The sequence below is a fragment of the Dermacentor albipictus genome, unplaced genomic scaffold, assembly GCF_038994185.2.
Source record: "Dermacentor albipictus isolate Rhodes 1998 colony unplaced genomic scaffold, USDA_Dalb.pri_finalv2 scaffold_54, whole genome shotgun sequence".
NCBI classification, from domain to species: domain Eukaryota; kingdom Metazoa; phylum Arthropoda; class Arachnida; order Ixodida; family Ixodidae; genus Dermacentor; species Dermacentor albipictus.
The window spans coordinates 314,895-341,424 of record NW_027225608.1 but is presented as its reverse complement, the minus strand read 5'-3'; the positions used below and the strand labels follow the sequence as shown (position 1 = coordinate 341,424).

Here is a 26,530-nt window from a genome sequence, read left to right as displayed (position 1 = left end):
CGACGACGACGGCGGCGAACGCGCGAGCACGAGCCATTGCTGACGATAATAATTTTGCTCGCGCATATGCAAAATTAAGAGGTGAACGGCGAAAGCCTGCTCTTCCTACTCTTCTTTCTTTTAATCATCACTGCTCACTACTAAGCATCTTTAGTCATTTGTAATCAATTGTGGTCGTTACAATTCGTCGTGAGATATATTGGTCATTTCATAGTCATTACTAGTCATTACAAGTCATTTGCCATTTTAGTCATTACTACCTATTACTAGACATTTCTAGTCATTTCTAATCAATTACGGTCATTACAAGACGTCGTTAGACATACTGGTCATTTCGGAGTAATTAGTAGTCATTACAAGTCATTATTAACCTCTACCAATCTCTATTATAACGTTATCATACACGAACTGTCACAATCAATCATTTTTCATTCTTTAATCTGTTTTCATATTGCGTGATCACACTCCGGCGATCAGGTCTGCCGACACAAACTTCACCATGAGCCTAGAAAGGCTGTCGTCTTAAAATTTCACGGAACCCTAGCCATAAACAGCTTGCTTCAAAATGTCGCCGCTGAAGCCTCAGCGCAAACCACCGCGGGAGCAGCATGCGACCAAGATATGTGCTGCCTCTTGCGGCGCTTGTCGGGACACCGGGCACACCTTTTCTTGTTACGCTGCGTCACTTGACCAGCCCTTGGGACCAATCATCATTCAGAGGTGGCGCAAAGAAACCTGACCAATCAGCCGCAATCCTGCGGCTCAGGTGGCGCTGTGGCGCAACGAGACGCACGAGATTAAAACCGTTGGAACGTTCCTGTGATATCACACTGTTCTTACTGCGTTGGCATTTTGTAGGTCTTCTGCGATTGCGTTTCGCATTTGTGAGGCGCAAGTGAGGCGTTACTTCTACAGGCTGTCCGCTACACTGGAGCAGCTGCCAACACACTTCGAATCGAAGTAAGTGGTTTTGATTTAACACCACCTTCGTTGCGCTTCGGTCCTTACTGATCCTTTGTCCTTGGCCGGCTACCGTGAACACCCACAGCGGATGCCATGCGCTGTGGGCAACGCTTTAAGCGAAGCTTTTTGCGGTGTTTGCCGGCAGCGCTGCTCTTGTTCAACAACCTTTTTTAAGCTCTTGAGTACGCGTCGAAGTCGGTCGAATTTTCACCACAGACGCACCCGGCGGAAATCAGTCTGTCACACACTCTACCCACTGAACTGAGCTTGTCCTACGCGAAGTGTTTCTTGAACTACTTGGTTCCGGCCAGTAAACGACACGACCAGGTTCAACTGCTGCCATAATATGCGTGTTGGCAGCGTCCAGCTTCGCGCTTGCGAGGAAATTGTACACTCGCGTTCTAAGCCATTCCTTGCTGCTTATGAACGCCGGTTCACTTGGCATTTACAAGCCAGCATGAACAGTAAGCCACGCTTCCTACTCCGCTCGACGCTTCTCACGAGATTCCCTCTCAACACTCTGTACATGCCTCGGCCCCATTTTGTTCGCGTAAAGCTCGCGTCTGAGCTTGGTATGTAATGGCATTGGTTTTTCCCACTCCTGTGTTTTCGCTGGGACCGCTCCATCCTGCAAGAAGACAAAGCCTCGCTTTATATACGCTGATAAATATGGTAGATATGGTGTTTCTCGTCCCGTATGCATGGAATGCCAAATCGGAAGGCGCCATGACGAGAACCTAATGCTGTCACTTTAAATGCTATCGCAGCTCGCGCGGGCTCACAGCCATGGAAAGGCCAGCAAGACCCTACACAGGTTCGGAGGAATCGTCTCAGTCGGAAAACGAAGAGCTTCTGCCACCACTCGAGGCAGTACGTCGACAACTGGACGCCGACCTTGCTCGAAGTGAGCCCTCGTTTTTTTATCAGTGGAGTTCGAATTGCGAACATTTCCAATGGATTACGAGTGCTCGAGAGAAACGACCTTCAAACCTAGAATCGAATAACGAATATTTTCACATTTCACACAATTTCGGATAAAGTGCTTTCGTACGGGGTCTGTTTAAAAAATGTATTTGCATGTTCGATGCACCTAATGCACATCGTAACTAGGCCAGAACTGCAAGAACTTTTCCTTTCTGCACAAAAAACCCGCAGATATTGGAGCAGGCGAACAAAGTCGCGCGGTAGTGTTTCAGTCTTATGAATATTTCGCAACCGTGATATTCCCGACCATAGCGGTAGCAAGTGTTGCATCTCGGTTGTGTGTGTCCAAGCACGTGCTATGCAGTGCAGCATCTACAATTGTTTGGACGCTCGTGTCATTCCTAAACGTAACGCGGTCACCACATGGCTTCGGGCACGACTATACTCGCAGACAACTTCCTGCATGTAATGAACGGAAAGTAGTGTGCGCGTGGCTGCTGCACATATATGTAACGGCGCCAAGTAGTCCGCCAGCGTTTACAAGTGCTTTAGGTTGCTCGGAACAGCCGCTGAATCGACGCAGCTTCACGTGCGACCGTATCGCGTTTGCCCAGACGCGGAAGGAAACAGGCGCAAAATAAGTGAACTTTCAGATACAGTGGCGTGTTTTATCTTGTTTAGCTGCTGCTAATAAGGTGCTTATGTTTTCTCTTCCCCCGCTTAAGCTAACGTGGATGAAGACACGGTACTCTTTCCAGAAGCGCTCTCACTTTTGCGCGCTTTGCCTCCGTAGCTTTCCTTTCATTGCCCCAGGTAGTCGTCCGCGAGTATAGGCAGTTTTATTCTTTTAAATTTCATGACAAGCATGCGGCGACACGTACAAAGGTACGAAGGCAAGGTCAACAGACATGGCTGTTAAAATTATTCGGTGAATAAGTGTTGATTATGTCTCTATCCTGTTTTCTTTTTGTTTAACTTAATTTGCATCTTAATCCCATCTTATTTAACATGCAATCGGCTTTCCCCACGGCGGGACGGCGCATGCGCCATGCCGTAGCGGTTTAGTCGCGCAACGTTTTTCAAGTGTCACGGGTGCGGCCGCACTGCCCGTCATCGGGGAAAAGTCCTCCGAAAATGAAAATCTATATGAAAAAAAAAGGCTCTCAGACGCTAGCTGCTGCCCACACTCATGCCGTGTACTGTGTTGAAACTCCACTGGTGGCACGACGTCGGTGCGGTGCCGAAAACGTGCGTTTATAGGTAGCATATGAGACTACAACTCCATTTCAACATATAGGGGCCAGGGCTTCCTCCGGACTGCACCGTGAGTCACTTGCCGCGTTTCATTGATGGCTAGTAAATGTAACAGAAAACCCCTGCGGTTACTGTTGGGCGACACTTAAAAGCGTCGCGTTGCAGACACGTTTTTCTTGCAGCATCGGCACTCGCTTGTTAGTGGTGGCAGTGCGTGCCTGACTTTACGTACTCGTTTAAGTCGCGGTAACACTAGCTCGACATGAGACCGACAACACGCTCACGCCAGCGATTGGCCGACTCTCATACCAGGCCAACAACGATGCAGCGGACGAACGCGAGTTACTGTACTGCGATAGTAATTCTTGCCGACCGCACCGATAGAATCGGCGTGCTGACCACCGCGCGATCGGCCGTCAAACCGATAGCGCGATAGCCGCACCGCCTTGTATACATCATTAATCACGCTCAAAATGAGGCAAAACGTAGCTAAGCTGAAATGCATAAGCTTAGACCATCTCAAGCCGTATTCATGAAGTTTGAGCGAATGTTGATACTGTTCAGCGAAGGACGCCTGGCGCCATCGAGTTCGTGCACCCGCTAACGGTGGACCTGAACTAAAAAATTAAGCTGGTAGGACGAAGGAAACGGCTTTTCTACTTCAGTTATGGCCTCGGTGATTTGAAATCAACTGCTATCTGGGAATGTTTTCATCGCGAAAGATGAATCTACTACTCTTCACAGCGGCAAGTGGCGCCACAGCGCTGTGCCGACATCCGTACGTCACCATTCCCGTAAGCTGCCGGTCGCGTTCGCTTAGTAGGTGGGTGGTTCTGTACGTGTACTTATGCTGACACATGTCTTAATACCAGAGCTGCGCTCTTTACCTCTGCGTCAAACGGGGACAATAGACGCACGGTGCGTTCGGTACAGCAGCATGCACAACCGCCTCGCTGATATGTTTGCAACAACGGTGTCGGGGATGTCGTCCATGATAGAATGTGTAAGAGCGACTGAACGAGGACGTAGAAAGAAACCGGTACACAGACAGCGCTAACCGTGGCACCGTGGCGCTAACTCTCGACTATAGATTTTATTTTCGCGCTCATCGATAAATCCGAACGAGAGGAAACAAACGACACAGTAGAAGAAATGGCTGTGGCTTAGCTAAGGTTAAGCCTAGGATGCGAAGCATACTAGCCTTTATTTTATATTTGTTGAACCACTGTTTAGCCTGGTGAACTGCTGTTGCTTGGCTATATTTGGTTCGGCTAGACGAAGAAACAACTCATGCGTTACTCTGCTTCGCCTTCAAGTGTGGAACGCGACAGCGTTCCCGTCGACCCGCCAAGGGGTGTAAGACAATGGGCTACGGCGCAGCGACTACGCGCCCCGCATTGGACGCGGTGAGCGTCGAGCAACGCAGCGTTCGGCGCGGCAACGAAATGTGCGCCTGAGCAAGCGACGCAGCTCGTTTCTAAGGCAACACCGCATTCACTAGAGGCGCTTTTGTACCGCTTTGAAGCATCGTACTCGTGGCTCAGTGGTAGCACCTCCGTCTCACACTCCGGAGACCCTGGTTCGATTCCCACCCAGCCCATCTTGCAAGAGTTGAGCCAAAGCCACCTAGAAACAAGCGCAGCTGCTTATATACCGCCGCGACGCCGCGAGCGACGGCGCGAGTTGGAGCCCCGTTTCTCCTCTGTCGTGACGTCACGGTGTCACGTGGTATGGCATGGGGTCAAAGGTCATTGAAGGCGACACCGCCGCGCCTGAGGAGCTGGGTTGAGCTCTCGTAATATGCTTCGCATAAAAGAACATTCAGTGGTGCATGTCGATGAACCGCACATGTTTCCAAGGCACGATCAAAACATCCATTGTAATAGTGCAACGATAAATTGAGGAATGGTATGTTATTCAGGTAGCGAGACTGATGGCTTGCTCACGAACTTTTCCTCTAATTTTGAAATTACATAGGCCTCCACAGGCGTGCTCACCCGGTATAGTCGGTGAGTGCTACATGGCTTCCAGAAACTACATGCTGCCACGGAGAAACCATTAATTATTCGCGATCCACTAAACGCACAAATGACGCACGCTCAACATGCATGGCGCAGGTACGCCAACCAGCGAAACCCTCGGCGCCCTCCCAAAACGTTTCCAGCAGTGTGCGGCAGAGAGCAGCACAGGAAAATGAATGCGGCGTATTACGATGATGTCCACCGGGTCACCTTGGCCCATGCCTTCTCCGTCCTGTAACGTAGGAGACGTTCGTATTATTCGGCATCCACGCATCAGTGTGGGGCCGGCTCTCTTCCGTTAGGGTACAGTGCACTGCATAGTTGGGGCTCCCGAACGCTGCTCAACGTCCTGCGGCTCCTGGCGAGCACGATACGAATCACGCGTTTGGGTGAGGTGCGTCCATAGTTTCCTACGAAAATTACTAGAGGAAACTCTGGCGCTGCAGTCGTTGTCCTACCATGGGAATGATGGGACATACATGGATTTGTCTGATCTTCGTGCTTGTGGATTCAGACATCCTTGTGGCTTTGTACATTACGCTATATAAATCTTATTGTCGTTTACTTCAGCGCAATCTATATTCCTCGAAGTGCAGAAGACGCCGGGAACGCGTACAATTGCTATTAATTGCAACGATTGAGCTTGTCGAGGTGGCCAAATCGAAACGCGCCAAGCGTCTCAACGCACTGGCATGCCCGCGATAAATTCATAAAGGCGTTTCTTTCACTTGTCGATACATGCGTCCATTACGTGCTTAATGATTTCAATATCAGGCTTCTGTGCTAGAGTCACTGTATTCGAATCCTGCCGCAGGGCAATTTTAATGATCTTTATTTATTTATGACGCAATACACTGTTGAAAATGATGAGTTTACAGTCGCAAAGCCGTTTGAAGCCAAAAGAGTAAAGTTTAGGCAAATCCATGTACTTACCTTAATTCCTATGCTGCGACAACCGCTCCCATTGCAGCTCCCTTAAACACTAGCGCCCGAGTTCCCTCTAGTCATTTTTGTAGGAAACTCTATGGGCGCGTCAGCACTCTCATTGACCCGTTGAACGCGTTCAACCTCGGCATGCTTGCGTTGCTCTTGTTCAGGGTCCACAGCTGTCTTAGGCGCGGCGCCATGCTGCCGTTACGAATCTCACTCCGAGACGGAGCGCTAGCCACTTAATGGTCAACATTGACAAATAGCACTCTGTGCGCTCGCTATGCGCTGTGAAAGGTATAAGCCAAGATTCGATGCTTACTATTGCAAAACTTGCAGCCGGCGGATACAACATGGGCAGTGTTCCCTTCCAGCAGGCAACACGTCTCCTGTTTACCATACTGGCCAGGAAGTTTGTATATGTAGTTGAGAAAGAATGAGTTGAACAGAATCAACCTCGATTTTTGGGTGCACTTCTCTCCCTTGGCTCTTTATCATTCCCTTCCCATCATTTTGTTTTGATCAACTTGAACCCTTTCTTTCTAATTTCTAGAAAGCATATGTTTAGGTGTATTTTAGCACCCTTAGTGTCGGCGTGATTAACCCTGCCATTCCTTTATGAGACCTCCATTTGCCAACTTAAAATTGGTGCACACTAATGCAAAGGTGTTGGTAAATTGTATTCAATATCTAAAGTTAATCCTCAGCTATGGTTCATCCTTTAAAACTTTCACTTTCAAAGCAACGCTTATGCACCGTGACGATATAGGGAACCAGTACTCAATTATTTTGTACTGCGAGCATATTAAGGCACCTGCCATACCGTTGGTTTCATTTTATGCATTTACTTTTTTACCCTAACGGTGTCCAGTTTCTCTGTACAAGATAGCTTGTTGCAAGTGTTATTCGCTCCTAAAATAAAAAAAAATTACACGTATGCTCTGCATTCAATGCAGTTAACGAATCAAATGCTAGATACACAGCACAGAAATGTTTTGCCTACTTCTGAGCATAAGTGGACTTGAGCAAACCAGTATGGCACTAATTACGCAGCTTGTGGAGATTCTGCTGCTGGCTTAACATAAGAACTTACCTGCTGCATCACTTTCAGCGGAAAACATTTGTAAACAACAGCTCGCAGTCGCATTTTTACGAAGAATTTGCCTAATTTGCCACAACTTGGTGCACGTGCACCAAAGTAGATCGTTCGATTGCCACTCTTACGTGGCACTGTTCACACTACAGCTTCAGCTGTTCACATTTCACCCAGATATAGTGTCTGGTAATCGCCAGTCTGACATACCATGTTAAAGTCGGGTATCCAGTGTAAACATAAATGCTTGCTATGGGATGACCCAGACAAGACTGGGGAAATGGGGCACTGTCACGCGTACGTCAGCGCCTGGTACGTTCGCTTGGGCAGACATATGAACGCAAGGTGCGATGCCAAGACAACATTCATTACTTGAGTCGTTTATGTTGCACACACGTTAAGAACACTACTGATTGCATACGGCATGCATCCTCCCTAACTAGGTTTTGTGTTCACACCCTCCGCGTTAACAAACGTCTGAGGGTGCGATCGTTACGCTGGCGTCGGAGCGCGTACAATACCTGTTATGTCTGTCGTGGATGTCGTCGCCACCCATTCTGTGGTGCGTCATCGCAACCTGGTGATGATCAGATGTCGTTGGTGTCCGGCGCCGCCAGTGCCCCGGCTGACGTGACGAAGGCGCAATCGCTCGGGAGCTGTCGCGCTCCAGCTGAGCGGGACTCGTGCCGGCTGGCGCTGTTACGCACCCACCCAGCGCAGGTGGTCCGTAAACTGGACAGTGGCTGGCTGCAGTCGGCCTTCACGCATCCACGTTCAGCGGCGTGAATGCTGGCGTATCTCAGCGAGGACATCCGGGCCAGATTAGTTCCGGAGCCGGCGATCAGCTAGGGCCCGGCCGCCACGTCCTTCCATGCGCGCGCCCCTTCTCCAAGACGGCGTCTCCCCGCGCTCTCTTCACTTCATCCTCTTTCCAATGTCTTCTTGTCTCTTCGTATAATGTCTTTCTCTTTCTTTCCTTGCATTTGTCACTCCTGCCAGGCGTGTTTGCTATGTTTGGGTGCTCGAGTAATGGCGCAGTGTCAATCTATACAAGGTATAAAATTGGTGTGACAGTAAAGCAGCGGCTAGGGGAACGTTAGAGGTTGGGGAACATTGGTGGAAAGGCTGCTTAAGAGCTCCATTGTATATGCTTACTTGATGGTTCAATAATTTGCTTGGAGCTCCTTGGAGTGTTTCCCTTTTTCACTTCGGGCTTTTTTGGTTGCGTATATATAACACGCCTTAATCTGTTTTCGTTATGCATTTGCCCATTTTATACTGAGCCCAGCGTACCTTACGTGTAGACTCTTCCATTTGGTTGTGTTCTCTACACTAGTTCAGTCAATGTAGCACACATGTCATCATTTTCACGATGCAGCGAGCGTGGCCTGCACCGTGCTCTTCAATTTTACTTCAGGCCAGCACGTCACCGGTTCACTGGCTACTTCGGAAGCGCAGGTGACATGCGAGTTCCTAATAGTATACAACATGGTGCACTACTAGATGATTCATGGTATGCGGACGTGAAAATTTTCTGCTTTAGCCACGTCAGTTGCAGTGGCTGTCATAAGGAAACGGAGTTTGATGTCTGTATTGTTGTCGGTATACAGTGATAAATGCTTCTAATGTGCTAAACGGCTTTTGATTGGGCAGCTTCCTCTCAAGATGCATTTTATGATGAAAAGACAGTCCCCACAGCCATTGTTCCGTTGACATTTGTACAACTACCCACACTTACTTCAATAAAGAAGGGCAATACGTTCCTTATTGCCTGCAGAAGACAAAGCTCCTTTGGCGCTGTACTTCTAAATTTGCGAAAGGGTTACACGGCATGCAGGGGTTGCTCTGCACTTGCGCGATGTGCACTTTGAAGAGTGACGCACCGCGTACGGCACTCTTCAAACACTTTAGGGGACGCTTAAGCTTAGCCTTTAAGCATGGAACGCGATAGCATACAAAGATCTCTGGCTGCTTCTGGCGTTTCCTGGCAGCTGGAGCGTATGTAACCATAATGTTTACCGGGAAACGCTTGCCGCGAACGCTATGCACGATGGCGAGCTTTGTGGTGGAATCACGGTTCCTTGCGCGGGCCGCGATGCGGTGGAGGCGAGTGCCAGCAGGAGTTACGCAAGGAACTGGGCGCGTCGCTCCGTGGTCCCCAAGACACCCATCGCGCAGGCGAGCGCGATATGGCGGACGCCGCGTCGGTCTGTGAACGCCCGCGGCCGGTTTGTGTGTCTGAATGGGTTTCTTTGTTTTCGCGTAACATAATTATGCTTTCTTTTTTGTATAGTCAAATTACAGTCCAGGAGCTCTCATGTCTGTAGGTTGTGTGCAAGTCGTAATTTACGATTTTGCTACGTATTCTAGCTCGAGAAATTCAATTAGTTCAGCCAATTCATTGCGTCATATGGAAGGCCTAGGTATACGTGGTTCGTAAATACTTTTGCCGAAACGACATTCGACGCTGACACCAAAATTTCTGCGACATGGGCTGCGAAATCGCAGATGTTCAAAGTCAGAAATGAGCATTGCTTTCTCGGCAAACGAAGTGTTGTACTAAGTTGTGTGCTCCGAGTTGGTGCGCGCACTGAGAACAGGGCTTTTATTTGCAGGCTCAGCGCTGAGGGTGTACCTGCGTATTCGACCGAGAGTTGGGGGCAGGGCGTTCACAAATCCTGCGTTCCGTGCATGTGATGAAACAACTGTAGAGTCCACCACCGCTACTCTGGAACATCAACATCAAAAACGTTTTAGTTTCACGAAGGTGAGTTTTACAGCCAGTGTCTGCAGCGTACAGTATCTGTTTTGAAGTGTACAACTGGGCGAATTGGTATATATTTATCATAAAAGCAGCTCAACACAGAAGTGCACAGGACATGCGCTGACTTCAGCGCCGATACTGCGTACTTTTGTCTAGCGTTGCCGTTATTTTTTTTCATTGCTTTTACTATATATATATATATATATATATATATATATATGTATATGTATATATGTATATGTATATGTATATGTATGTATATATATATATATATATATATATATATGTATATATATGATTGTATGTTTGCGTGGGACAAAACATGTACAGTCAACAGTAAGTTTGCAGGATGCGCGCGGCAAAGCGACCCTCCTCCCCCTCTAGCGGTGAACCCCTGGTGTCGAGACCGACGCCTGCACGCATGCGCATCCCTCCGAGACTGCAAGCGTGCATGCTTCCGCGCTTGCTCTTTGCGCGCCGGCGATATCCGAATGTAGCCGCGAGGTAGCCCTCTTGCGATATGCGCCGTGGCGGCTTCGACGGGCGAAACTTCGTTTATACAACGGAAATCAATTGTCCATTTTCGTCTTGCCGGTCTTCTATAGAGCGCGTCTTCTGCCACGCTATTCTGCAATAGAACGCACAGTTCTTAAAAAGAAACAACGAAGATTGGCCACGAGAAGGTCCGGCCCCAGAAAAGACTTGTTGCGTTTGCCACCTGGCCGGCCCCATGCGTCAGCGCCCGTGACTCCACAAAAAGCGGCCGCAGTGGCGGCCGCAAGTTCACGCTTCTAAACACGTTTCCCACAGCTTCGCCCGTCGAAGCCGCCACAAGATGGATGGATGGATGCATGGATGTTATGAGCGTCCCCTTTGGAACGGGGTGGTGGGTAGCGCCACCAAGCCCTTGCTATTATACTGCTTAATGTCCTACCTAAGTTAAACAATAAAAAAACACTATGAACTCCCACACCCAAATTTTCTAATCCCCTATTGCTAAATGTCCTTTTTGGTGCGTCTCCGTCTTTTGTCGTTTCCCTACTTTCCTTCCACCAATCCTCCGATCGCCTCTTACTAATGTCTATTGCGGACCTGTTTGCTTTACCACTGCTCCCGCTGAACCCAAGGGCTTCAAGGAAGCCAGTGGTGCCTAAATCGACCGCTGGGTAGACGTCTTCACATTCTAGTAAAATATGCTCCGTCGTTTCCCTAGCTTTACCGCAGCAAGCACATGCTTCTTCTTCCTTCTTATATATCGCTTTATAAGCGCGTGTTCTAAGGCATCCCGATCTCGCTTCGAAAAGTAATGAGCTTCCCTTTGAGTTATCATAAATGGTTTCTTTCCTGATTTCGTTTTTTCCTCTTAAGATAGTTAATCATGGCAGGTTTCTTTTCCATTGCCGCCACCCATGAGATTAATTCAGCCTCTCCAACTTTCCGCTTGACCTTCTTTGTTGCTGTGTTGCCCACCCCACAGGCCGCATACTTGCTGGTAATCTTCCTAGTTCTTTTCCTCCACTGTGAATCAATGTTTTGCCTGTACAGATACCAGAACACTCGCCCAGCCCATTTACTTTCGTCCATATTCCTCAGCCGTTCTTCATACTCAATTTTACTGGCAGCTTCCCTCACTTCAAAACTAGTCCAGCCCATATCAAGCTGCACAGCTTCATTTGTAGTATTCCCGTGAGCTCCCAATTCGAGGCCACCCATTGACCTTTGGTTCCCGTCAAGTCCTGATTTTACCTCTGATTTAAAGCAAACAACCGCATTTCCAAAAGCAAGTTCTGGAACAATTACACGTCACTCTAACGACAGTTTACACCCCTTTGGCGTGCCCCTTCTGCCACACAACGATAATCGTCATCTGCGTTGATGCGTTTCCTTGCTGTAACGCTGCGAGCCCGGAACTTTCCAGTAACGAACGGCACGCGCGTTATCAGCATGGAACAGCTTCCACCCTTTGGAGTGTCCCTTCTGATAACGCGCGTGCCGTTCGTTACTGGAAAGTTGCGGGCTCGCAGCGTTACAGCAAGGAAACGCATCAACGCAGATGACGATTATCGTTGTGGCAGAAGGGGCACGCCAAAGGGTGTAAACTGTTCTTAGAGTGCTTTCCCCATGCCTCGGAGGACCTCGTACCTATTCTATCCCCATAGCGCTCTGTGCTTCATTATGGCTGCATTTCTCTTCCCCTTCACTGCTATTGCTTTTTCCTGTATTTCCATATATCTATTGGTTTCGTTTATCCATATACCAAAGTATTTATGGTCTCTTGCCCGAGGTATTTCCTGACTCCGTACCTCCACTGTCTGTTCACTGTTTTCATTGAATACCATAACACCTGCTTTTCTAACACAAAATTTAAAACCTAAATTGTTGCCTTCCTGTCCACAAATATTAGCCAGACGTTGCAAATCGCTTTGCTTGTTAGCTAGCAACACAATGTCATCCGCGTAAAATAAACCTGGGAGCTGCTGCTCTACTACTGTACCCGCCTGCTTTTATGAGAGATTAAACCAGATATTACTTAATTTTAGCGCCCTCTCCATGCATCCTCACCATGTACATCATAAACAGCAGCGGGGATAAAGGGCACCCCTGTCTCAATCCCTTGTTGATATGAACTTTCTCCTCGTTCTCACCCCTTTCCATTCAACGCAAACGGTATTTTTCTAGGTAAATCTCTCTCAAAAGCTCTAGACAATCGTCACCTAAGCCATCCCCTTTCAGAATATCCCACAACATGTTGCGGTTTACGTTGTCATAGGCTCCTGTAATGTCTAAAAAGGCCACATATAACGGTCTGCCTTTTACTTTTGATATTTCCATACACTGAGTAAGAACACATAAGTTATGATCTAAACGCCTACCTATTCTGAAGCCATTCTGAAGTTCTCCCGAAATGCCATTATCTTTGCCCGAGCTTGACGCTTTAATTTGATTGCCTGCATTGCTAGCCTGTATATTACCGATGTAATGGTCAATGGTCTATACGGGTGAATTCTTTCTTTCTCCCCCTTGCCTTTATAAATAAATTCATTCTAATTTGTCGCCAACTGTCTGGTATTCGTCTATCTTTTAAAATTTTTTCCACTGCTTTCACTAGAGCTTCCTTATTTTTTGGTCCTAGTTCATTCATCAGCCTAACGGGAACCTCGTCTAGCCCTGTGGCTGTGCGCTTAGAAATTTTCTCTTCCACTTGAAATTTGTCAGCACAAGCTCCTTTTCCACTTGGGTCTCTTTCATGCTCTTTTTTTCTTCAAGTACAACCTCGTCATTGCCTTGGAAAGATTCGGCTGTTATTTTTCGGATGTAATTGCTGCTTCTTTCGGTCTGTTTTCATCTTCGTCTAGGATATGTTGTGGTATTGTTGTTGACTTCCTGCCTAATTTTCTGTGGTTCCAAAATATTCTAGGTGCGGCCTTCCTTTTCTCACGTGTTTCTGACAGCGCATATCGCAAGAGCGCTACCTCACGGCTACATTCGGATATCGCCGACGTACAAGGAGGAAGCGCGGGAACATGCACGCTTGCAATCTGGAAGCGACGCGCATGCGTGTAGGCGTCGGTCTCGGCACCAGGGGTCACCGCTAGAACGGGAGGAGGACCCGCCGTGGTTGCTCAGCGGCTATGGGGTTGGGCTGCTGAGCACGAGGTCACGGGATCGAATCCCGGAAAAGGCGGCCGCATTCCGATGGGGGCGGAATGCGAAAACACCCGTGTGCTTAGATTTAGGTGGACGTTAAAGAACCCCAGGTGGTCGAAATTTCCGGAGTCCTCCACTACGGCGTGCCTCATAATCAAAGTGGTTTTGGCCTGTAAAACCCCATAACTTAATTCATTTAATTTAGAAGGGGAGAAGGGTCGCTTTGCAACGCGCTCACGCATCCCGCAAGCAAGTCAGTATGGTGCGGTCACTATAGTTGAACAATTTAGACGTACAGTCACCTACTGAGGTGTGAAGTCAGGTATCAATATCTTGCCTCCCATTTAATTGAAACCACAATACACGTTGGCCGCTGCTCGCACTCCACAAGTCTGTTTTTTCTATGAAATTGTTATAACGTGAACACATGGCAGATCCCGTATGGCACTGCAGGCCTGCATTTGCCAAAAATAGTCACGATTTCGCTTGTAGAGCTAGCCGTAACAGAAAAAATTATGCAGATGTTGGAATCTGAATCTGTGAAGCGGTAAATGCAATGTTATAAATTTGCCCAATTCATCCTGAGTCTTCAGAGTAAAGAAAACGGGGGCACGCATCTGTTCTCGCTTATACATGCTGCGTAATGTGACGAATCGTTTACATGCTTGTCTCTTCATTTCTTTATTATTTAATTATTTTAAAAGTATTGGCCGCTTCTCGGCCAGTCCCTCGTTGTGGGTATGTGCCATTGTATGGAAATCTTAAACACGCAGCATTCATCTGAAAGATCTTCATTGGTACAATATGCACCACCCACATCTTGGCCAAGCCGTTTTATGGATTGCGCCATAGTATGCGATGATCTCTGTGTGCTGATGAATATAATTCTCAAAGCTTGTTGGTGTTGGAATTAAAGTGTACGCGTGGTTGTTTTCGTCGCTATGTAAATACCTTCCGGAAGCTTATACTGTACGAGGGCGAATCAGTCTTTGCCCCCCCCCCCCTTTTTTTTTAGCCAAGCCACTGCTGTAAATACGAAGTCAACATCCATTCCCAGCAGTTGACCTTTCTTGAACCGGCCCGGGCTTATTTACCGGTAGCCCCGCGGCGTGGCGCTGCTGTAGGTTTTTTTCTTCCTTCTTTTTCTTAACCTAGGTAGGACATTAGGCACCATATTAGCCAGGCCTCGGTAGCGCAACACACCGCCCCGTTCCAGAGGGGACGCTCATAACATCCATCCATCCGTCGGAGAAGGCGGTTTTGCCTCACATGTCCATTGCTTACGAGCGACGAAGTGTAATTCGTTTTCTATAAAGCAAGGGATGAACGCCCATCAAAATCCACAAGGGAAATGCAGCCCACGTTAGAGGAAAGGTGTCTCGCTTTGCGAAATGGGAGGTAGTTGTGTTGCAAGTTTGCAAAAGGCCGTGAAGACTTGCATGACAATGAGCGTTCAGGGAGGCCGTGTGCGTCGCTGCCTGACGACTGCGATGGGACAAATTTAGTCCTGCGATGGGACAAATTTCCAGCAAACTATCGCAGGAGACGAAAGATCTGATCAAGAAACGCCAATGTATGAAAGCTTCTGACCCCACAGCTAGACTAGAACTGGCAGAACTTTCGAAGTTAATCAACAAGCGTAAGACAGCTAACAGAAGGAAGTGTAATATGGATAGAATTGAACATGCTCTCAGGAACGGAGGAAGCCTAAACACAGTGAAGAAGAAACTAGGAATTGGCAAGAATCAGATGTATGCGTTAAGAGACAAAGCCGGCAATATCATTACTAATATGGATGAGATAGTTCAAGTGGCTGATGAGTTCTATAGAGATTTATACAGTACTAATGGCACCCACGATGATAATGGAAGAGAAAATAGTCTAGAGGAATTCGATATCCCAAAAGTAACACCGGAAGAAGTAAAGAAAGCCTTGGGAGATATGCAAAGGGGGAAGGCAGCTGGGGAGGATCAGGTAACAGCAGATTTGTTGAAGAATGGTGGACAGATTGTTCTAGAGAAACTGGCCACCCTGTATACGCAATGCCTCATGACCTCGAGCGTACCGGAATCTTGGAAGAACCCTGACATAATCCTAATCCATAAGAAAGGGGACGCCAAAGACTTGAAAAATTACAGACCGATCAGCTTACTATACGTTGCCTACAAAGTACTTATTAAGGTAATTGCAAATAGACCTTAGACTTCTGTCAACCAAAGGACCAGGCAGGATTCCCTAAAGGCTACTCAACAATAGACCATATTCGCACTATCAATCAGGTGATAGAGAAATGTGCGGAATATAACCAACCCTTATATATAGCTTTCATTGATTACGAGAAAGCGTTTGATTCTGTCGAAACCTTAGCAGTCATGGAGGCATTACGGAATCAGGGTGTAGACGAGCCGTATGTAAAATACTGAAAGATATACAGCGGCTCCACAGCCACCGTAGTGCTCCATAAAGCAAGCAAAAAAATCCCAATCAAGAAAGGCGTCAGGCAGGGAGATACGATCTCTCCAATGCTATTCACAGTGTGTTTACAGGAGGTATTCAGAGACCTGGATTGGGAAGAATCGGGGATAAAAGTTAATGGAGAATACCTTAGTAACTTGCGATTCGCTGATGATATTGCCTTGCTTAGTAACTCAGGGGACCAATTGCAATGCATGCTCACTGACCTGGAGAGGCAAAGCAGAAGAGTGGGTCTAAAAATTAATCTGCAGAAAACTAAAGTAATGTTTAACATTCTCGGGAAGAGAACACCAGTTTACGATAGGTAGCGAGACACTGGAAGTGGTAAGGGAATACATCTACTTAGGGCAGGTAGTGACGGCAGATCCGGATCATGAGACGGAAATAATCAGAAGAATAAGAATGGGCTGGGGTGCGTTTGGCAGGCATTCTCAGATCATGAACAGCAGGTTGCCATTATCCCTCAAGAGAAAAGTATATAATAGCTGTGTCTTACCAGTACTCACCTAAGGGGCGGAAACCTGGAGGCTTACGAAAAAGGTTCTACTCAAATTGAGGACGACGCAACGAGCTATGGAAAGAAGAATGATAGGTGTGACGTTAAGGGATAAGAAAAGAGCAGACTGGGTGAGGCAACAAACGCGAATTAATGACATCTTAGTTGAAATCAAGAAAAAGAAATGGGCGTCGGCAGGACATGTAATGAGGAGGGAAGATAAGCGATGGTCATTAAGGGTTACGGATTGGATCCCAAGGGAAGGGAAGCGTAGCCGGGGTCGGCAGAAAGTTAGGTGGGCAGATGAGGTTAAGGGGTTTGCAGGGACGGCATGGCCACAATTAGTACATGACCGGGGTTGTTGGAGAAGTATGGGAGAGGCCTTTGCCTTGCAGTGGGCGTGACCAGGCTGATGATGATGGTGGTGGTGGTGGAATTTAGTCCTGCGACGGGACTAGTGTCTGAACCGGTGTAGGGGCTAGTGTCTGAACCGGTGTAGGGGCTAGTGTCTGAACCGGTGTAGGGGCTAGTGTCTGAACCGGTGTAGGGACTAGTGTCTGAACCGGTGTAGGGACTAGTGTCTGAACCGGTGTAGGGACTAGTGTCTGAACCGGTGTAGGGACTAGTGTCTGAACCGGTGTAGGGACTATGTGGAAAATTGTGTAATGTACGTCGAATAATACGTATATTTGTAACTACCATTACGTATCTTATTTTGGCTAATAAAATATAGTATCAATGACTTTCTGATTCACCCTCGTATTTGTAATACATACCATGAAAGAATAAAAAAGCGGTTGTGGCCTAACGATTAGACGATTAGAGCGTCGGGTTGCTGCGATGGGGGCTGACGTTCAGATCATGCTGGCGGCCGCGCTTGTTTCTTTAAGTGAACAAAATCTACTTGGCGAGAAGACGACCAACCGACCTAGACGAGATAATGGAATGACCGCGGCCTGGGAAGCGTCGCTGTAAAATCTATATTACTTTAAATGTTTCCAACGGTGGCAATGTGAATTTTCAAAAAAGATATTTTGTCTTGTTGGAGTCACTTGAACAATGCATTATGTTGAGTTCCAGTGCGCCGAGGCATTTCTAATGGTACGTTTGACTAGGCGTTTTCGAGTGCTCTAGCAGCACACAAAAGGGAGTACTCTGAATGTATTCACCAGGTTTATTCAGAGCGCTTAAAGGCTTTCTCGCCTTCAAGCAAGGTGTGCGACTGATGTCTCGAAGCTATGGCGATGGCTTCCCCGATTGGTCTGGAAGCAGCTGAATGTATGGCTCGGGTCAGCCTTCTTTCCATGGGATGCAATTTCCAAAAGGCTCCACATAATTGCAAACTTAGTTGGAGCATGGTAAGAACAAGATGAATCTTACCATCCGTGTTCTAAAGGAGCCCTCATGAGTTGCCATCATACGTCACAGCACCAGAGGCAAATACAACAGCAGTTTCTTAGCAGACAAATTATCCACTGAAATTTGTGGTTGTGCTTAAACATAAATATTGAGCAAGTGGTGACATGACAAGGACAAATTTCCCTTTGCCCTGTCTTCATTGCAATATCTGTTGGGGCACATAAAATGTTTACGCATATACCTTTTATCCCAGCAGTGTTCATTGTATGTCGAGGTTTTACCAGTACTAAATGGAAAATTCAGAGGTGAGATGTGTAGAGAACGGCATTGTTCTTGCGAATCTCTTCACCCTCCATCTTTTTCTACAAGAAAAACATGGGCAGTGTTTTCAAGGATTTTAGTTATTCCTCACTGTCTCATCATAAAACTCCCAAGTTTCCTCGCTTTGTTCTCACTTCACATCGTCCTCCTCGGTGCCCAGGTTTTTCCAGAGGGCTCCAGCCAGACGCAGTTGTTTCACGAGGTGGTGCGGGATCCAGTTGATGCCTTCGTGCTAGGAGCCAATGTGTTGCTCTTTGCATATGGTCCTGCTGCTGGGGGCAAGACCTACACCATGCAGGGTCCACCGACTGACCCTGGAGTCGTGCCACGCACCCTTGAAAGAATATTCAAGCTGCTTGGGTCTCGGGTCAGGCACTGTTCACTTTCCATCTCTTTTTGCGCTCTGCCTTGTGCTAGACCAAACTTATGCACGTTGCAGACAAAAGTAGCTGATAATTTCATAATGTATTCGATTACTGACCAGTCACTGCCCCACAAAAGTAATTTAGGAATTACTGGAAAGCAATAAATTCTATGTATAGAACAAACTGGCCTGGCTGGCACTGCCCTCGGTGTAACTTACAGATTACTGTTGTCAAGCTTGTAATACTTGTGACAGCTACTCATAGTTACAACTCTTGTTGTATTGATCCGCGACCCTTTGGATGTTGGAGCTTCGCCTGTTCACGGCAGCACATCATGACATTTGGCAAAGAAAAAATAACTTTGCTGACCCTCAGCTGCCGCTCTGCGTTGAGCTTGTGCCTCGCCATGGCCGTACGCACTTTGTAGACAGCCATGCTAACCACTGAGCTCGAAGTGCAGACGCGCGACAATTGTTGCGTGGTTTATGTACAGTCAAACCTTGATGTAAATAATACTGATAGAATGACTTACATATAATATGAAGCAAATCTTGAATGCTTCTCGCTAATATCGCAAATGGTAGCGAATATTTGCTTATGATATACGAATATGTGTCGAACGAGGCTTTGGGGCTTGCACGACATAAACTTGCACTAGGCTACACATTTCTTTCTCCCTCACTGGTGGGGAAAATAATGAATCCATGGCCATGATGTTCAGACTGAATTTGAAGGAAATGAGTTTTCTTCCAGGGTTTCTTCCAAGACCGTTCCACTGCGCAGTACCGCAACAATGTGACAGTGGTGTTCAAAGCTACAATTCTCGACATTGCCATCTCTGTTGAATTCTTGAAGCTGTTAATGTGATTGTCCATAAGCGGCCTGTTAAATACCTTGGTGTACGTAACACCTCGCTCACCATTTAAAGCTAGAGAAGAGCAGCTGTTCCTTTCTAACTTATGTTTAACTCCTTAAGGACGATATGTATAAATTCCAGAAAAATGCTTTTCTCTCTGAATCTGCCAGTCACATCGAAAATTGGCGTATTCAAGGAAAAACGGAAAATATTTTGAGGTACTTTTGCAGAATTCAAGCGAGAAACATTAGGCAGATATGCTTGTCTACCAGTCATTGAATACACTTGGCTATATCAAGCATTGGCTACAAAGAACCTTAGGTCATCCGTCAATTCGGAAGTCACCTCTATTGTCTCGTCGACTGGTTAATGATTTGGTGCGAACTCTCAATAGTCAATCTGTCGGTGACCTTATAAATGTATTCCCCTTTCTGCTTCTCGCCACTCAGGTGTGCAAGGGGGCACCAGCGCGCCCCGACTGCTTTGACGACGTCGTCCCGCTCAGCGCAGAAGAGGAGGCCTCTGCGCTCTTGCGGAAAGGCAAATTATTGGACGATAAGGCTGCCCGCAGCGCTGTCGACTTCAGCGCCTTCCGTATGCCATCGAATAGCAGCGATGAGTCCCTAATTGACAGCTGTGACAAAGTACAGGTATGCTTAGCTATTGAAGTAGTCTCGGCTTTGAAGGAACACTAGAGACTAATTCGGTTTAGACTGACAGTGTTCTTTTACAACTATTCTTTGCTTTCTCAGTAAGAGATTAACAAATCAAAACGTAAAATTCCACTAAAACAAACTCGCTTGGCAACTACAGCACCGGTATGTTGTGTGACTTCATAGACTTAAGCTTTCTTTTTTGTGCTCAGCCCGTTGGCTTCACGAAATTTCCTGAGAATTTCCAAATTCAGTTTTTGGCTAATAGATTGAACTATAGTCCACTTAGCTCAAGTATAACTACGCTTGAAATGACTTCAAGGCAGCCTCGCGATAGTCTGATTTTCGCATTTTTTTTTCTGGGTAACCAAGCTTTTTCTTGCAATGTAAGGGTGGTGGTATTAATATATTGAAAGTGACTCGTGGACGGAACATACGGCTATTGCACTGGAACACCACAGACTACGAAATACAACTCAAACTACCTACCTCTTAAGTGTTCCACACCATGTGTAATATACAGTAATCCAGTAACTACTTGCACATCTAGAGAGCAAACAGGATAGTGTCGCCGTCAGGGAAAGCTTGATGGGACAGAAAAGAGAGCTAGCGCGGCTAAATTAAGTTGGTGCACAGGATGTCGTGCTTTTTGACAGCGTTTTCTCAGGGCTCAGAAAGGTTAAGTTGTATTCCTTTCAAAGTTTGGCAAGGAATAAACGTTCACCCTATGGTACTTTTGCTGCATTAAAGTGGCCCAATCAATGCAATTATAATAATATTCCACACGGTATTTTAATGCCTGCAAGGCTGTTTGTCAGTGTTAAATTCAAAATGGGCAACATCAGCGTACAGCTGATGAGTTCAAATACACTCGTTTACGAACTATATTGTGGGTGGTTCATTTGTTACGCAAGTGCGTCGATTACTATTCAAGAAACTGAAGCACTTCATTTGTTTTAAATGTCACGATCTCGTCGTGTTACAACTGCCATAGCTTCCTGCTCTTTCATGAGATCTGGACATGATGTGCCCTTCACACTTCACCAAACTTTCATTATTTGATCACTTTTTAGCTATATACTTACCTATGGCATGAGCACGTTTAGGGTGTTGTGCAAAACTGCCTTTTTCAAACCTGATGGCAAGTTTCTTTTGTTAATACTCGCTTTTGAAAAAAAAAAAGACGTACTTGTGACAGGGAATCATGAAAAAAGGCTGCACAAGAACAGCGTGGTAATTGTGTAGGGAAGCGATATGAGTGTCTTCAAGCAGCACTGAGAACCTTTTTGATTCATCTTCGGACATCTTTTTCAGCACATGAAATGACATGGTCGACCAATAAGCACACATAGCGCTGCTAGCCAGACTCGGTTATTTTAACCTTATGGATGTTCATCAATGGTAAAATGACCATAACTTTGGCACAGCATGTTGGTTGAACAGGCAACGAGCTTTAAGAGTAAAACGTGCCAAGAAGTAATGAACGAAAATTGGTTGCACTGATGCTCGGGAGTCTAACTATAGGCTGGTCATCATTAAACAAAGCCCTTCCAAATAACACTGTATTATATCAGCTGTCATACTTAACGCAAGCATAATGGATTCAATTTTGTCCTTCCGTCCTTTTTATCACATCTTCAACAGGTATCGCTGTGGCTCTCCTTTTATGAAATTTACAGCGAGGGTATTTACGACCTGCTCCTCCCATCAGCTGAGGCAGCCACAAAGAAGAAAGGCGGCCAACGGCGCACCATTCTAAAGTTCGGTGAAGACCGGGCTAAACGCGCATTTGTGCGCGGTCTCGCCGAAGTGCCTGTGCACTCGGCTGATGAAGCGTATCGGCTGTTCTGCCTGGCACGCAACAACCAGACGCTTGCCGAGACTGAACTCAACCGCAGCTCGAGCCGCAGCCACTGCGTCTTCACGGTGCGGCTGGTGAGCTCTAGGTTGGACATCCAAAACTGGCGCGTCAACACAATGATGCTCTGCGACCTGGCGGGTTCGGAGAGGCCATCCAAAGCGGGCACTGATGGGTCACGGCTACGCGAATCTGGCCGCATTAACAACTCTTTGGTGGTGCTCAGCCGCTGCTTGGAGGGCCTACGTAGCAACCAGGATGCGTCCAAAAAGGCTCCGGTGCCCTTCCGAGAGAGCAAGCTCACCCAGGTACAATTGCGTTTTTTTTTTGTTTATGGGCCGACATTGTACCTCATATACACAATTTTACAGCCGCGGCCTGGCGTTAGAGCGCCTGCCTGCGCTGGGGGAAGTCGTGGTTTAGATTTGTTCCGCCACGGAGCACCCACCGGGTTGTTTTAAATGGGCATACGCGTACCCCAGCCTCGCGCTTGGCTTTCTTCAAGGGTGACTCGTTGGGAAAGGAGCCTGTGCCCTTAAAATCCCGTCGAAACTCTTGTGAACACACAGAAAAAATGGTTTGTGCCGCTCTCATTGCTGCGATTTCCCACGTGGCGTCCCAGAGCACCAATAAGTGGGGGCGCCCTCGCATTGGGCACAAACTTTTTTTCCAAGTGTTGAGAAACCGTACTTTTTACTCTAAACCACTTATGACATGCTTTTGCGCTCGCATTTTCTGAACATAAAAAATACCGGAAGTAAAGTGGCAAACTATAGTCTTTCAAGGATTGTTTTCTTGTGCCTAATCTAAAGCCTATGCACAGTGTAGACCTGCAGTAGGCACATTGAAGTTCAAGTTAACATAACTTCCACATAGTTCATATCTTGCAAGTCTTGAAAAGCACATGAATGTCAACAGCCTAATGATGTCTGCAGCGTGCATGATGTGTAAAGTGAGAAACATGAAAGAAATCCATGTTCAGCCACACACAAAAAATAGCGATTGTGTCCTTCAAGAATCTATGCCGTCTGCGACGGGCTCCGCTAAATTGCTTTGAGGCTAACGTATTCACACAAATATAACATGCCTATTTCAAACCGAATGATTACTTGCCTTCCCCTCGGCATTCTGCATGTCCACGTGGTCAGTATCCTGTATGCTACTGATTAAGTAAAATCTACTCAAACGGAGCCTCCAGGCACCGGAGGAATATGTTCTGCAGCTTTTTCTAAGCAAAAGAAACTCCTGCTAATAGATGTGCAGCACTGTGACATGCCTCTTAACGCTACTAGATATGTGAAGCTTAAAATGAGTATGGCAGCTAGTTTCGGACAACATTCATTTGGGCTAGATGGTGCATACTTGAGTTCGGAAGGAACAGCGCCAACTAGGACGATCACAACTGGCGAGAACGACACAGGACAAGCGCCATCCTGTGTCGTTCTCCCCACTTCTGATCGCCTTAGTTGCTGCTTGAATTAGGCAGGAACAGCGCCTAGTTTGTCCCGTGGTTTGTGTGGTGTCAACAGACATTGGATTGACTAAGATTCACTAGTTTTAGTATCGAGGACGCACTGCGGCGAAGTATGAAAACGTAGATCTTACTGCTGCGGTAGGTGCGCGATAACAAGCGATCCGGCAGGAGAGTCCAAATCAATGAACGACACGCTGTACGGCGCCCGTAATGTCGGTTCACCTTATTTTGATGGCCTCCTTGGCGAGTGGCATTGGCGTGAAGCTGTTGTCTTGACATGCTGTGCGTTAAATATCAATCAGATTTTTACTTGCTTGAGTCTTTGCCACCGCTTTGTAAGGATGGCTTTCTGGATAGAAGACAGGCTCCAAAAAATCTTTCAGATCTTGCCTTTCTCTGCAAAAGTGCTTTAGAGCGTGCTTCTCAGGTTCCGTATTGAAGGCCGCGAATATTTCGGTACTGGTAAAGGACACATTTTTGTGTACTGGCCAAATAGAAAATAAAGCAATTTAGACTGTCCTCTTTAAGCGGAAATTCCGTTTAGGCAATTTTCGTTCGAGTTTACTGTCGAGTACGGAATCTCGATTCACAATGTAGTGCCATTGATCGCACCTCTGCTTTGCGTAATGAAGAAACAAGTTGGGACAGAGCTCGGCCAACAATGTGGCAAATAAATATCTAGAGCACTTGGTATTAAATATGCTTGCACTTTATGAAGCACATAACACTTGATGTTAAATTGTTTCTCTGATTTTCAAAATTGTCTTGCATTGTAATATGTATACGCCGCTGGGTATCTGCAATGTGACGCAAGATGTATACATCACGTATAGAAGGGTATATAAGGCATCAAATATCTCCTGTCTTCGTAACAACGCTGAATCAGTCTTGCATTGTACATCTGCCTGATTTGGTCTTTGCACTTCGATGTAGTTTGTCAACGGTGTAGTCTTCAAATACTTGCCTCCCAACGTTCCTGAATTTCAGGTAATGTTTGGCAACTGAGCGAAACATAATGCGACGTAAAATATGCACAAGCACGAAACATTCGAAATGTAACTGAATAAACTGTTCCACAATACTGCACCGATAATATGCTTCGGATCCTGCCATAACCACGCAATACTGCTGAATGCAAATTCATATTTCTTACTGCATGCTAGCCTCAAATGGCCTTTGAAAATACCGTTGTAATTGTTCTGATAATGAAAGGACACCAGCTTCGAGCAAATTTATTCGTAAAAGTATTTGAAAGCAAAATCCCCATCTAGTGCGCTGAAATAGACGTTAATCTTAAAACACATGTCTTGCTAGCCAGTTTTTACTGCTCATAGTTTGCGGCTATTTGTATGCTGCGTTTAAAAGTACATCATCGTTAATGAACAAATAAAATGAGTAGGCATCCCTCAAAATGATCGTGCTCACAACTATTAACCTCCGCACCCACCAGTCCCCACTTTCCTTTCTTTCTTTTTTTCGTTTTGAGAGCTCTCCGCTGAATCACGGCGATTTCAATGTTCACAGGCTGGCAGGCATGTAACCATAAACACTCCGTGAGCTTCGATCAGTGGCTCGCTGTGCATACACAATTCATAACATTGCGTATAGATTGAAAATAAACAGTTAAGTACAAATGAGATGCATATTACCTGCCTCCCGATAGCTTTGCTTCACGCTAATTCCAACATGTGCATTGGGTCTGCGTAATTTTTTTCATCTCTGGATTTTGTAGGTGATGCAGGCCTACTTCACTACGGGTGCGCAAGTCTCTCTGGTAGTAAACATCTGCCCAGCCATGTCGATGCTCGAGGAGTCACTCAATGCGCTGAAGTTCTCGGCTGTTGCCATTGAAGTGGTGCCACAGCAGCTCGAATCGCGCCATGTTCGCTGCAAAAAGGCTGTTCGTCGGCTCACTGAGCGGTGGCACCGTGCAAGTGGAGGTGAAGGGCTTCGTGATGGTTCCCTTGCTGATGAAGGGGCAGCACCAGCAGCCTTGGATGCAGATGATGCTGCAGAGCTCTTCGAGACCATCGAGGCCCTCGAGCGGGATCTGGAGGATACCCGGGGCCAGCTCACGTGCGTGTTGATTTTATTCATCCTTCGGTGGTCTGTGCTTCAGCCAGTGTTGCCGCTCACTCATACGAAGCAGTCCTTGTATTTAGTCTCCAGAGCTCTAGCGTTGCATCCTATGTCTTTCTAGGAGGCAGCACCTGTTCTAAGCCCACTCCTATTTCTCCAGATGCAGTGGCACTTAAACTTATCGGTGTTGGATAACGTAGGGAATTCGTATTCCTTGCCAACTTTCCAAATTTTTAAATACGTTTACGAATCTGCCGTCCCTTTAATGTTGCATCAGTATTGATGAAAAAAGTTTGTTAGCATAAACCTTTCGCTTTTTCAGTCTCCGAACCTCCTCTTGGAAGTCATGATGGCGAAAGAATGCATGAAGAGAACTCTTTCTAAGCAACTTTCTACGAGCAAGTTCTTGAAGCACACAAAATTAGCCAAGCCTTCGATCTAAAGGAATGTTGCCGGTAATGTAACAACCATCTGCTGCTTGTCAGTCTTAACTCTTCCAAGGTAGCTGCTGCTCATTTATTTCTATGTAAATCGGCGTCAATGAAGTGCATATGTATGTCTCAAAAGGCGTTGCAGCAAACTTTAAAAAATTGTACTCTGCCACTCCTTGGTATCGTTTCCACGGGATTATACCAATTAAGTTTAGTGGTCGTCATGTATGCCGATGTTCAGAAACGCCACTTCCCACGAACTATTTAAGAGTTACACGCTTACTTTCTCAATGGGGGACATCATGAGGGTAACGTCCACACATGCAACAGTCACTAGAAGCTATGTGAAGCCCACGGTAGTGATTCGCTCACACATCTGAGTAAGACAGACTATTTCACGTGCGTAACGGATTCGCACCTACACACGTAATTCTATGTGCATTATGTACTACGTGAACAGAACAGTTGCTTTCACGTACGTGGACCTTCTTGCGTGCAAGTATGGTGGTTGCTTCTTAGTGGTACGCGGAAGCAACCACCACATGCCATGCCCGTTCGCATCCTCTGTC

At 46.6% G+C, this 26,530-nt stretch overlaps 1 protein-coding gene across 1 annotated transcript in view; it reads left to right on the top strand.

The window, feature by feature from the left end:
- The first annotated feature begins 773 nt into the window (after nt 1-773).
- The window catches only part of LOC139053010 (kinesin-like protein KIF20B), a 34,782-nt gene continuing 9,025 nt past the window's right edge, over nt 774-26,530 (top strand). The window contains exons 1-7 of the mRNA XM_070530147.1: nt 774-960; nt 1,731-1,867; nt 9,798-9,949; nt 18,406-18,612; nt 19,916-20,116; nt 21,764-22,285; nt 25,184-25,527. Coding sequence (XP_070386248.1) covers nt 1,750-1,867; nt 9,798-9,949; nt 18,406-18,612; nt 19,916-20,116; nt 21,764-22,285; nt 25,184-25,527 — 1,544 coding nt within the window. The 5' untranslated portion in view covers nt 774-960; nt 1,731-1,749. The remainder of the gene's footprint in view (nt 961-1,730; nt 1,868-9,797; nt 9,950-18,405; nt 18,613-19,915; nt 20,117-21,763; nt 22,286-25,183; nt 25,528-26,530) is intronic.